Source organism: Aulonocara sp. 'chitande type north' Nkhata Bay, linkage group LG11 (genome assembly GCF_057382095.1).
Source record: "Aulonocara sp. 'chitande type north' Nkhata Bay isolate Kocher_YH1m ecotype deep benthic linkage group LG11, A_spYH_male_GT1.1, whole genome shotgun sequence".
Taxonomy (NCBI): domain Eukaryota; kingdom Metazoa; phylum Chordata; class Actinopteri; order Cichliformes; family Cichlidae; genus Aulonocara; species Aulonocara sp. 'chitande type north' Nkhata Bay.
Genome location: NC_141354.1, coordinates 24,420,723 through 24,433,680, shown reverse-complemented (window position 1 = coordinate 24,433,680; position 12,958 = coordinate 24,420,723). Strand labels below are relative to the sequence as shown.

The following is a 12,958-nucleotide window of genomic DNA, read 5'->3' as shown; positions in this document are numbered from 1 at the left end:
TGCATAAACATTAGTTTAAAAATTAGTATATTTTAGTGCTATCTTTATAATTCTAATACATTGCAGTTACTGGGTAAATGTGTTCACCAAATAAATGAATGGATGAGCCATAATTTTCTTCAGCTTAATGCTGAAAAACAGAGGTAATCACTTTTGGTCCCAAAAATGAAAGTCAACAAAATTCAATACAACAGAACGATTTAAAATTGTTTAGCATAGTTATGAATGCTGATTTGAATTTGAATAGTCATATAAACACCATTATGCAATCCTCTTCCATCTTAAAATATTAGAATTAGAATTAAGAGTCTTGTGGCAAAAAAAGATAATAAATGCTTATTCATGCATTTATTTTTAGTAAGCTAAATTATTGTAATTGTTGTTTTTATTGGTTTTAATTTAATGTACATCCAAAATGCTGTTGCTACATTTCTGACCAACACCAGGAAAAACTGATCATATTACAACTAATTTTAAAATCATTGTACTGGCTTCCTGTGTGTAAAGGGATTGATTGTAAAATACTGTTAACGGTTTATAAAGCATTGAGGGTCTTGGACCTAAATATATTGCTGATCTACTTGAAGTCTGTGGGGCTCCTAGGTCTCAGATCTAGAACCAAACCTGGTGAGGTTGTATGAAAGATGCTATATGAATAAATTTGACTTTGACTTTAACAGGTTTTGTTTTTTTTGTTTTTAGTCTGTGTTATCTGTATGTCAATAATATTTGTAATAACCCGTTCTATTCATATTTCAGGTTTTTGTAGTTTAGCACAAAGTCAAAAGAAAACTCATTTTTATGCCAGATTCCAGATGAGACCAGACTAATCAAAGGAAGGTCCCAATTGCTTGATGAACGGTTTTTGACACATTTCCAAAGTTTCCTGCATAGTTTTAACATCAATTAATTACATTTCACTGAAGGTCCTGTGGGAATTGTTATATTGGAAAGAGACTTTATCATACTTAAAAAATATATAATCGTCATTTTGTACAGAACATAAATCAAGATACAAAGAAAAAAGTATAAAATACAAGCTGCTGAATAGGTATTAATCTCTTTACTCTATTAATTCTCATGTTCTCATTACTTATTTCTATTACAATACTGCCCGGCAATTAGAAAAAAGAAATATTATTATTAATATTATTAATTCATGTTCAGCTATGGAAAATAATAACAACAACAACAACAACAACAACAACAACAACAAAAACACTGCCTACATGTTATCTAACACAACAATATACAAAAGCACACTGTACATTCTGATGTTTATGTATTTCCCTGGTTTTGTCTTTCTCAGATAGCAAGCGAGTGGGAAGTTTCAGCAGACTCGGACCACATGGAGCTTCTCCTGTTGCTGACAAAAGACTGGATTTTTGCACTTGCCACTTTGCAGCCCAGAGACCTGAGGATGCTCATGAGCTGACGGCGGAACTTCACACCCACAAAAGCATACAGGATGGGATTGAGGCAGCAGTGAATGATACCCATACAGGTGGTCACTGTCTTTGCTTTCTCCAGAGATGTTTTGCCTGAATAAGTTTCTGTGTTGTTGTCAAAATGAATTGTTTCCACTAAGAGTGTGAAGTTGTACGGTGCCCAGCAGATAAAGAAAACCACCACCACAGCCACAATAACTTTAAAAGCTCTCTGCTTTTGAAGGCTCTGGGCACCACACCTCAGCTGATCCAGGATGCGGGAGTAGCAGAAAATCATGACACCGGAAGGAAGCACAAAGCCCACTATGAGATAAATCATGCGTGATGCCAACCTCCAAGAGTCTTCTGCGTTTGCATCAAATTTACGATAGTTATGAACACACTCTCTTCTGCCTTGTCTATCATCAAACATTTCTTCTAAAAAAATCCAGTCAATAATGGAGAGAAGCAGTGAAAAGAACCACATCATCAGGCAGCTGGCCTGGGCAACCCAAGGCTTCTTCCTTGAGTACATCTGTGTAGCATGGACGATGGACAGGTAGCGGTCCAGACTGATGCAGGCCAGGAGAAGGATCCCACTGTAGAAGTTAATCTAAAGAAATCAATGAGGGACAAGACACCTCTGCTAAATAATTGAAAGTACAGATATTTTCAATGCATCTTTACTTCAGCACAATACTTACCATAAAGACACTTCGACTGATCTTGCACAAGGGAGTACCAAATGTCCATCCATCACTTTGGGCATACTGTACTGCCCAGATGGGCAGCGTCACCAGCATCAGAATATCTGCCACTCCCAGATGAAGGATGAATATATCTGTCACACTCCAGGTCTTCCTACTCTGAGCCAGTATTCCCAACAACAATCCATTCCCAAGTAGGCCAACAACAAACACCACAGAGTACAGAACTGGTATGAACACAGCTTCAAAATTCACATTCTCAGTCAGGTCGCAAATATCACCCCCTTCATAAGAGCCATTCGAGTCTGAATAGTTATAGTTTTCATAGAAATCAGACCAGTCAAGGTCCTCCCCTGTCACTGTAATCTTTTCATCTTCCATCATCTGTGGACAGACAGAGAAAAGGCCGTTAATTTGGTTTCAGCACAAATGTTTTCTACCACATGGTGGTGCTATCTATCATCTATCTATCTATCTATCTATCTATCTATCTATCTATCTATCTATCTATCTATCTATCTATCTATCTATCTATCTATCTATCTACAGAACTGGTATGAACACAGCTTCAAAATTCACAGTCTCAGTCAGGTCATTAATTTCATCCTCATAAATGCCATCATAAGAGCTGTTACAGACTGAGGTGTTGTCACACAAATCCTGCCAGTACTCCGCTGACAGTGAAATCTTTCCACCTTCCATCATCTGTGGACAGACAGAGGAAATTTTGTTTCATCGTTTGACTTGTCATATTTTTTTCTACCAGATGGGGGTGCCATCCAACTACCAGTGTTTTTGTTTGTTTTATTTTTGGTTACACAAACTAAAAGTAAAAATAATTTTTGTAATTTTCTGTATTTAGTTTAATCAATTCCAATAAATTTTCAGTGCATTTTTATTTATATAGCACCAAATTCACAACAACAGTTCCCTTAAGGCACTTTACGTTGTAAGGTAAAGACCCTGCAATAATGTAGTGAAATCGCCAAGAATCAACTTAAAGCAAGGAACTAAGTGTGCAGATAAGCCTAAACATAAATCCCATCTCAAAACCAAAAAGAAATTATGAACACACACTTTTAACTTTTCCGTCAACATTGTTTGTTTTTTTTGTCTCTTTAATTTGTTTTACATTCTTTTTTTTTCTATTTTTTTTATTTAGTCGCAAAATTTGGGGAAGAGAAATTAATGTGCACATCCAAGAGGTAGCACGTGTAAATTCAGTTTGCGAGAAATTAAGAGCCACAAGGCTCTAAACATTAATCTGAATTTTAATTCTCTGTGACTTAATGCTATATCATGAATTAATCGTACTTTTGTTAAAATAAAGGATCCAAAGAGTCATATCACATCCATTACACCCTCATCTTTGAGAAAATCTCAACAACCTCTTGAATGATAAAAAGGTATATATATATATTCTCGCAAACTATCAGGCTTCGAACCACCGCGCATTTTAACACGCCGTGGTCTATTACTGTGAACTAAAGGTGTGCCTACAAACTGGGAAAAAAAGAAGCAAATAATACAGAGTAAAGCAAGTGTTCATCCTCAAAAGTCAATTTGTGATCGTTTTGTAAATAGTTAATCACATTTATTTGTCCAGAGATGAGAAAGTGCAATTTAATCCATAATGTGATGTGTGTAAAGAAAGGAGGACAAACATGCTATAATATTGAACTGCACGAGGAATCAGAACTAACTAATATACAATGATAAAACAGTAAATAATTTTTTTAAAAGATAGGCGTGAAATGAAAACATACCAAAGTAGAAGTTGTTGATATTTTAGATCAGAGAAATATGCTCAGTGAAAAACACCTCTACCTCCAGCAGCACCGATAAAAGCATGTATTACCACTGAAGAGGAAGCTGACATAAGAGAGACTAAGACAAAAGCCAAAAAAAAAACCCTCCCCCACCTTGCAGAGCACATTACACGTAAAAACATTCGTAAAATTGCATCAGGACTTTTGATAGTTTTACACAATCTTAGAGACACCATCACCAAAGGTGACCTGATAAAACATTTTGGTGAAGATAATCTCACTATTCATTTTTATTCTATTTCCTCTTTCTTCTTTTTTCAAGACAGTGAGAATAAATTTGATCCCTTATTTAAAATGTTACATATATTTTTACATATCTATAAAATAATCTCAATCTGTAATTGTTGCCCCTCTGTTTATGTTAGACCTTTTCACCAACATGAAGATTTGCATATGATAAGAACGTTTACGGGGTAAGTCTGTAAGTAAGGTGGTTACACTTTCTGCAAATGTTTCTGTCAAATCAGAGACTAAACCTGAAAACGCACATCAGTTTCATTTGGTTTTAAGTTTTGTTTCAGATTCTTTTGACATTTAAAACAGGTTTTGATTTTAGTTGACATGTGTCAAACTACATATCTGTATGTGAATAATGTGTGTCCTTTTTTATTCATATTTTAGGTTGTTGTTTTAAGTACAAAGATAAAAGAAAATTAACTTTCATGCAATTTCTCTGTCAGATAAAGAAAAATTCATCAAATTAGTCACCAGGCATCAAATAGAAACTGGAACTTGGAGACCAGTACACCTCATCAAAGGACTGTACACACTGTCTGATGAACTGTCTTGTAATTTTGATATATGTTCCCAAAACTCCTTCCAAAGCTGTAAGAATAAGTATTTATTTCAATGAATAAGCATCAAAGATTCCTTTAATAGGTCTGTTGGTCCTGTAGGTATAATCTTAAAAACAGACTTTATTATGATAATAAAGATTTATTGTACATTTGAACATTTTACACATAAAATATAAATCAATATGCAAAATAAATGTAGCATAAAATACATGTTTAAAACATTTTAAGATAAAATAGTAGCTCTTTACATTAATAATTCTCGTGCTGTCATAACTTATTTCTATTACAATACTGCCCAGAAAACAGAGAAAGGAAATCTCATACACTGCCAACAAATGCAGGTGTGAGTTATTTCTGTCCTGTCACATTCAACTACTGGTGCACTAAGAACTGTAGCAAACAACCAGTGCTGATTTCAGGTAATGTAACACAAAAAATATACAAACACAAGTTGTATGCGCTGATGTTCATGTATTTGTCTCCATGTTTGTTTAGGTCAGTCAGATTTGTTGTTTTTGTCTTTCTCAGATAGCAAGTGAGTGGGAAGTTTCAGCAGACTCGGACCACATGGAGCTTCTCCTGTTGCTGACAAAAGACTGGATTTTTGCACTTGCCACTTTGCAGCCCAGAGACCTGAGGATGCTCATGAGCTGACGGCGGAACTTCACACCCACAAAAGCATACAGGATGGGATTGAGGCAGCAGTGGATGAAACCCACACAGGTGGTCACTGTCTTAATTTTCTCCAGAGATGTTGTGCCTGAACAAGTTTCTGTTTTGTTATCAAAATGAATAGTTTCCACTAAGAGTGTGAAGTTGTACGGGGTCCAGCAGATAAAGAAAACCACCACCACAGCCACAATAACTTTAAAAGCTCTCTGCTTTTGATGGCTCTGGGCTCCATACCTCAGCTGATCCAGGATGCAGGAGTAGCAGAAAATCATTACACCAGAAGGAAGTACAAAGCCCACTATGAGATAAATCATGCGTGATGCCAACCTCCAATTATATACAGCCTCCTCACCAAATTTGTAATAATTGGGAACACACTCTCTTCTGCCTCGTCTATCATCAAACACATCTTCTAAAAAGATCCAGTCAATGATAGAGAGAAGCAGGGAAAAGCACCACACCATCAGGCAGCTGGCCTGAACAACCCAAGGCTTCTTCCTTGAGTACATCTGTGTAGCATGGACGATGGACAGGTAGCGGTCCAGACTGATGCAGGCCAGGAGAAGGATCCCACTGTAGAAGTTAATCTAAAGAAATCAATGAGAGATGAGCAAGACATATTTTGAAACCTCTGCTAAATTAATTGAAAGTACAGATTTTTTCACTGCATCTTTACTTCAGCACAATACTTACTGTAAAAACACTTCCAGCGATCTTGCACAGGGGAGTACCAAAAGTCCATCCATCACTTTGGGCATACTGTACTGCCCAGATGGGCAGCGTCACCAGCATCAGGATATCTGCCACTCCCAGATGGAGGATGAAGGTATCTGTTACGCTCCAGGTCTTCCTACTCCGAGCCAGTATTCCCAACAGCAATCCGTTCCCAAGTAGACCAACAACAAACACCACAGAGTACAGAACTGGTATGAACACAGCTTCAAAATTCACATTCTCAGTCAGGTCGCAAATATCACCCCCTTCATAAGAGCCATTCGAGTCTGAATAGTTATAGTTTTCATAGAAATCAGACCAGTCAAGGTCCTCCCCTGTCACTGTAATCTTTTCATCTTCCATCATCTGTGGACAGACAGAGAAAAGGCCGTTAATTTGGTTTCAGCACAAATGTTTTCTACCACATGGTGGTGCTATCTATCATCTATCTATCTATCTATCTATCTATCTATCTATCTATCTATCTATCTATCTATCTATCTATCTATCTATCTATCTATCTATCTATCTATCTATCTATCTATCTATCTATCTATCTATCTATCTAGCATTTAGTTTGGTCATTTAGATATTCTTGATGATCACATTATAAGCAGGTAAAAAACACCGTGTTTTGTAAATAATGTCATAACTGTAAGGACAGAGTAACACCACATGAACATACATACATATATACAAGTTTTGTGATATTTTTTTTTAATAAATAGAATTTATTATATCAATAAACATAAAAGTAAAGGATTCAAAAGAGCTCTATCACATCTCATCTTTACAAAACCTGGAAACTTACTCAGTGACAAAAATATAATAGCAAACTATAACACTTCACACCACATCAGAGTTTAATATGCTGTGGTCTGTCACTGTGAGCTAAAGGTGTGCGTACAAACAGAAAAACAAATGAGCACAATGAAAGCAATGCAAACATCAAAATTCAATTATACGCAAATTGAATTTTTATGCAGAATTCATCGTTTGCATTGTTTTCAATACAAACCGATTTTAATTATTTCTTAATTACATACTTAACTGCATGCATTTGTGCAGAGAGGGGAGAGTGCAGTTTAAATGTTCAATGTAATGTGTGTACTCTTATGTAAGCACAACTGAAATTTTACAACAAGGAATGACAAATGCATGAAATTTAACTAGTATAGCCTGATTGAAAACAGCATAAAATAAAAAACATACCAAACTAGGAGTCTCTGATATTGTAGATCACATAAATCTGCCCTGCGAAAAAGAGCTCTACCTCTAGCAGTCCCGATAAAAGCATCTAAAGCTACTACAAAGGAAGCTGACATAAGACAAAGGCTCAGGCACACAAACCAAAAAAAAAACCCTCCTCCACCTCACAGGGTACGTTATGACAGTATGAAAACTCTCATAAGCTGTAAATAAGAAGTCTGATGATTTACAGAAATTTAATGAAATAATTGCTAAGACAGTTTTAAGAAACGTCTTACTTTTAAAAAGTTTTATTTTTTATTTCCTCTTTTTTCCGAGACGCTAAGAATAAAGTTTTATCCTTTAATTTAAAAAAAAACAATTAACAAACTTAAAATGTTAAACTATGTGTTTCAGATGTCTGAAACAAGCCTACAATAGAAACAACTTAACATATTTATAAATTCTCAAAAAAATTGTAAAATTTTCTTTCTCCTTGTCGCCCTTCTGTTTATGTTAAAGTAGTAGTAAAGGGCCTTTACACCAATGTGGAGATATGAATACGTAAAAACACTTTCGGGGTCACTGTGTGAGTAACGTAGTCGCACTTTCCGTGAACGTTTCTGTGAAATCAGAGACTAAAAATGAAAACACTCATCAGTTTCATTTGGTTTGGAAGTTGTGTTTCAGAATTTGTTGCCATTTAAGAGAAACACACGATTTAAAAGAAATGCATTGTGTTGAGTGCTGAATTTGTCATATGTATTTGACATATATTACATGCAAATATGCTCTGATCCTGGACAAGCTCGGGCACATTGTTTCTGGCCACTGATCACAAATGTTGATGGGGTTCTTTTTTTTAAGCTTTTTTTGGGGGGGGTAGACATGAGCTTAAGCTCTCTGTCACCACCAAAGATCAACCATCATCATGCAGTTTGACCAGATTTATTTCAGTGAGTAGTGTCTGATTGTCTTATTTGTATATTTTGCAGTGTTTAACTTGTTATGTATTATTCATGCATGTGCACATGTCCTCACACATCAGTTGAAAGCTGTAAAACGCTCTCTGGAATATGTTAAATTTATAAACTGCAAATTTAGATTAGATGACAATGTCATAGCACACAAGTAATGGACTTTGCATACATCCATTTAGTTTTGCCACAAAATTGAAAGACAGTGTCATAAAAGTTGATCAAATATACGTTTCTGTATTGCTTTAACTGAATTGTGCACCAGTGTTTTGTTGCATTTGTTTGCTTCAGGCCTGAAAACTTAAAAACAATTCTAAAATGTGCTCAAGCAATCAAGAAAAACTGCAATAAGGACAAGAAATGCATATAAAATAAACAACATACATGAAATCCAAATTTTAAAACAGTTTTCACAGCAAGAAATTACAACACAAATATTGTTGTAAATGCACTCTTCTTGTTACTCATGTCAGGGCGACACATTCACACTTATTTCTAATTTAGAAAAGAAAAAGTTCTCTAAAGTGGCAACGGAAGATATGCACACATAGAAATGCCTTTGGAGACCACTGATGTTCAAACCAGAAACCTTCGTGCAGTGAGGTGACAGTGCTAACCACTGCCCTACAGCACCCTTTTATAGGTCTAATTTATGTTACTATCATATTTTTCAAAAGCAGACTCTATGCAGAGAACATAAAACTGACTGAACGTGCAGTGAAATAATAGTGTAGTCATGCTGTGCATCTTTTTGTCTTACATGTCTGTTTACACAAACAAATCACACTCTGGTTTTATTAGAACAGTAGTAGTGAAGAATATTGGTGCAGAATGCATGCCCAGAGACACAGCAGCAATTCACACCATTCATATAAAGCTCCTGGACTACACAGTCTCGTCAAAATGAATGAAAAAAACAAACTGAAATTATGAATGAACAGCTACATGTTGATAGATAAGCTCCTGGCATGTCTTAACAAACCAAAAAAAAAGATAGCGTTTTATGACACTCATATCAGTGTTAAATCTCACTTTATATCATTTTCAAGATCAGCATTTCAAAGATTTAGTTACCTTCCCCCAAAACCTCAAGATATTTCTCACACCTTTTTTTTTTCACTGTATTGCTCATGCTTTGTACGCAGCCACCAAACATGCAAAGATGACACCTGTGACAGAACTTGGTTTCAAATGTCTGTTTCCCCTTACCATTTACAAAAGCTTCAGATCGTGTTCCTGTTGTTTTTCACACCTTTCCTCGGCTGGTTGTGCAGCTCTTATGCAATTCATCTTAGAGGCAAATGGAAATGTAGGTACCTGTCAGAGAAAGAGAGAAAAGCACAGCTAGAAAACAGTTCTGTTGTGACCCAGATTATACATTTTACAAAGCAGCATGCATGTCTGGCTGTTTGGTTCATTCTGCAGTGGGATGCAGCACGCTGGAAACAGTGGGATTTAAACACAAGTCATTCAAATCTAACATAACATGACAACATTCTGATACAAACAAAAATATATAATATAAACACACGAATACTACTTTTTTGTCTCTAAGAAACTAATTAAAACTTGTTTGTTCACCATAAAATCTGTGCTTCTAAACTGAGGTTTGTTTTTTTTAAGCTACAGTGAAACCATTGAGATGTTGTTTTGGGCAGTTTGAGGAACTGAGAGAAGAAAACTGGCAGTTTTAATTCCTAAAATCGTTTTTGTATTACTAAGTTTTAGCAGTAGTGAATCATTTCCTATAGCACATAGGAATCACAGTTCCAGTTTACAGGTTCAATCACATCTGCTCACTGATGTAATACCATCGGCTTCGTGTGATGTTGATGGTGTGATTGGATGTAAGATAAGATTCACAGAAGATGAATAAGCCTCTTGGCAAGATTTTTCTTTAGCAACTGTTTGAACATTTGCAGAATGGCTTCAACTTGAACCACCTCTTCCTTTTGCTTAGGCGGTTAATTTGACCACATTGTAGGTTAGTGTGCCACTAACCTGTGCCACTTGCTGAAAAAGGTTTCCGTTGTAATGCATGACTATCTATGATTGACAGAAGGGTCGGGAAGGAAAGACATAGTTCATATTGGGAAATCTATTTGATAGCGTGCTTGTTTCGACACTTCATTGGTAAGGGGACAGGCTTAGGTACACACTCGCACTCTATACAACTTACATTTAACGATGAAAAGACTTCCTCGGATATAATTCGTCATAGGTGTGAATGCTACTTTGTTTTGTTTTTGCGAAACTGCTACCATTATATAATGCACCCAGAATAAACTATTAAAACAGTACTTGATTTTAAATCCCTGAGTGATGGCAAAACAAACAGCAACAACAACAAAAAAATGTCACTTGTGCAGGTTCAACTTGTAAACAGAAGGAACTCACAGCACCTCTGTGGATTTCCTGTGTGACATTCAGTCTCAAAAAATATATTCACCCTTTCAGCTGTAGTTAAGTAAAACAGAGCTCAACAACAGTGCTGATGTCACAACAAATATGTACAGTTTATTTTGCAGATGGAAGCGTGCAAAATCCACCACCCTGTCACAGTCATGATGTATTCAGAAGTGAATTATTAATGAATCTCATTGCTAAATGTGTGGTTTTAAAGCTGCACCCTTAAAAACGCCCAACATTACAGTTACCATCAAATCAGTGCCATACACCCTACGTGATTGTCCATGATCATATGAACCATCTGGGCTGGCTGTCAGGGAACAATCATTAAACCTTAGTACCATCAGTCTAAGACACAGTAGGACTAGACAACAGACAAAAAGAGTTGTAATGACCAAACAGTTAAAACTGGTTTGGTGTGACAGATAAGCCTCTTCTGAGCATTAATCACTTAGTTCTTCCATGGTGCACACAGGAAAATCAGTCCATCACACTTTACTACTCTATTGTGAGCAGAGTAACAAAGCTAAGTTGAGGAACTCCTCCATAACCTGGTGTTTGGTAGAGCACAGCACATTACTCTTGCTGTCTGCTCTTACTGATAGTCAGGCTTCAGCCTAATTGAGGAAGGCATCCTTCACCTGTCTGTGAACTTGGGATTACACGGAAGACAAAGTTTTGCAATGTCTCAAAGTATCATTTTCACAGTGAATAGTGGGAGGAGGTGTTCTATGTGCAAGCTGCACGCTCAGCTCTGGGGCATCCCAGGCAGGAAATACAAGGCGCTGAAAGGTCAGGTTGAGCTGTTTTCCTCTTCCCGAGCAGCAGGCAGCAGATTGGCAGGATTTTATAAAATTGCAGTGTTTGCAGTGATGTTTGTTCTATATTTGACCAAAAGGGCCAAAATCCTCTCATCTGTCACTGCCGTGCTTTGAGAGCAGCACATAAGGATCAGATTTGGTGCATTAAGCTGTGTGGCTGCTTCACGGCCACAACAGATTTCTAAAGTCTCAATAAGCATGTGCATCAAAGCCTCATGAGGCAGAATGTGATATCAAATATTACCAAACTGGGGAGTGCTAAAAGTAAGAAGTTTTTCTCTTTATTTTTTGGTTTATTTTAGTTTTCCAAACAAACAAAATCATTTCAGGAGTTATAATTTTTCCCCTCAGAATCTATTTTTCATGTTTTTTCCTTAATTGACTGAAAAAACTAAATATTTCACATCTAGTTTTAATTCATGTTAAAAACCTTGCTGTCTATATAGTGTGCATTCCCAGTTCCTATTATTTCACCACATATTCAGTCAGCGCTAAAAGTTGGAAACTACTTTTGGTCTTTTCAAATTATGAGTTTTTATTAATACCAGCCAATCAGGACTGACACTGTGAGATTTAGGCTCAAACCCTTCAGGTTTAACTACTCTGAGGGCTTTCAAAAATGACAAACAACACTTTAGATAACAGTCTAAAAAAGTTGTTTAAAAACAGACAGACAGTAAAATTGCCTGTTTAAAAGTTAGATTTTCTCCAGTTCATCAAGTGATAAAGTAAAATGTTCTCTCTCAACTTACTCCCACACACTGATAGAGTGAACTTAGTTGCCACTAACTTGTGAAGGAGTTACTCAAGTGTGAGCTCAGGCTGGTATACTATCATGTGCATGTGCCAAAGGCGTGGTACCGTCAACTTCAGGTATCAGATGAGTCAGAATAGTTGCACGTCTCTCGTTGTCATTTCTTGTGGCAATGCTGTCCCGGTTGAGGCATTCCTTCTGATAGCACTTGAAACAGGTCATATCATCCTCATCCTCTGGAGTTCTGGCAAAGAGGCTGTAGCTTGAACTGATCGGTACAGGGTTTGGATCATCAGGTGGAGCACTTTGTCCATTTTCTCCTTTTTTCTTCTTCTGCTGGGTTCTGATGGTATTCTCAGTGTGAACGAGATGGTGTCTTGCATTACATGGCTGCTATGGCCTCCCTGTATGCCCTCTCTCAATGCCCTGCCCCGATCTCATCATCGCCTCAATCACAATCTTGATGTTTATGTAGGAAATTTGCTAGGACCTTTTGCAAGTGATGAGTCAAGACTTTTCTCTTGAGCTTCTCCTTTCCCTCTGTTCCAGCATTCTGCTTCATATTTCCACAGATGTAATGTCTTTTCAGTTTCTTTTCTTCTTTATTCTATGATCTATTTTTTTCCTTCCAAATAAATTAGCTCATGCTGAGTGTTCCTCTCT

The 12,958-nt window shown here is 36.6% G+C and overlaps 2 protein-coding genes across 5 annotated transcripts; both read right to left on the bottom strand.

Moving 5' to 3' along the window:
* Window positions 1-534: 534 nt before the first annotated feature.
* Window positions 535-4,048, bottom strand: LOC147319017 (C-X-C chemokine receptor type 3-like). Of its 3 annotated transcripts, none has more exons than XM_086309962.1 (3): window positions 2,714-3,878; window positions 2,132-2,392; window positions 535-2,040 (listed from the first exon to the last, which is right to left on the bottom strand). In XM_086309962.1, the coding sequence occupies exons 1-3, from the start codon at window positions 2,837-2,839 to the stop codon at window positions 1,306-1,308; spliced, it is 1,122 nt and encodes a 373-aa protein (XP_086166088.1). In that variant the 5' UTR covers window positions 2,840-3,878; the 3' UTR covers window positions 535-1,305. The 3 variants fall into 3 exon arrangements, with proteins under 3 accessions (XP_086166088.1, XP_086166087.1, XP_086166086.1); XM_086309960.1 differs by lacking the exon at window positions 2,714-3,878 and adding an exon at window positions 3,901-4,048 and having other exon boundaries at window positions 542-2,040; window positions 2,132-2,518; XM_086309961.1 differs by lacking the exon at window positions 2,714-3,878 and having other exon boundaries at window positions 541-2,040; window positions 2,132-2,634.
* Window positions 4,049-4,872: 824 nt separating this feature from the next.
* On the bottom strand, window positions 4,873-12,607 carry LOC147319016 (C-X-C chemokine receptor type 3-like). Of its 2 annotated transcripts, XM_086309958.1 has the most exons (4): window positions 12,403-12,607; window positions 9,521-9,628; window positions 6,126-6,512; window positions 4,873-6,019 (listed from the first exon to the last, which is right to left on the bottom strand). In XM_086309958.1, the coding sequence occupies exons 2-4, from the start codon at window positions 9,521-9,523 to the stop codon at window positions 5,285-5,287; spliced, it is 1,125 nt and encodes a 374-aa protein (XP_086166084.1). In that variant the 5' UTR covers window positions 9,524-9,628; window positions 12,403-12,607; the 3' UTR covers window positions 4,873-5,284. The 2 variants fall into 2 exon arrangements, with proteins under 2 accessions (XP_086166084.1, XP_086166085.1); XM_086309959.1 differs by lacking the exons at window positions 9,521-9,628; window positions 12,403-12,607 and adding an exon at window positions 7,359-7,660.
* Between the last annotated feature and the right edge of the window lie 351 nt (window positions 12,608-12,958).

Excerpts from the sequence above, each read along its gene's own strand:
- LOC147319017 (XM_086309960.1), bottom strand. The coding sequence starts at position 2,518 with ATGATGGAAGATGAAAAGATTACAGTGACAGGGGAGGACCTTGACTGG. Across the intron at positions 2,041-2,131 it reads TCAGTCGAAGTGTCTTTATG|ATTAACTTCTACAGTGGGAT; the intron begins GTAAGTATTGTG and ends TGATTTCTTTAG.
- LOC147319016 (XM_086309958.1), bottom strand. Across the intron at positions 6,020-6,125 it reads TCGCTGGAAGTGTTTTTACA|ATTAACTTCTACAGTGGGAT; the intron begins GTAAGTATTGTG and ends TGATTTCTTTAG.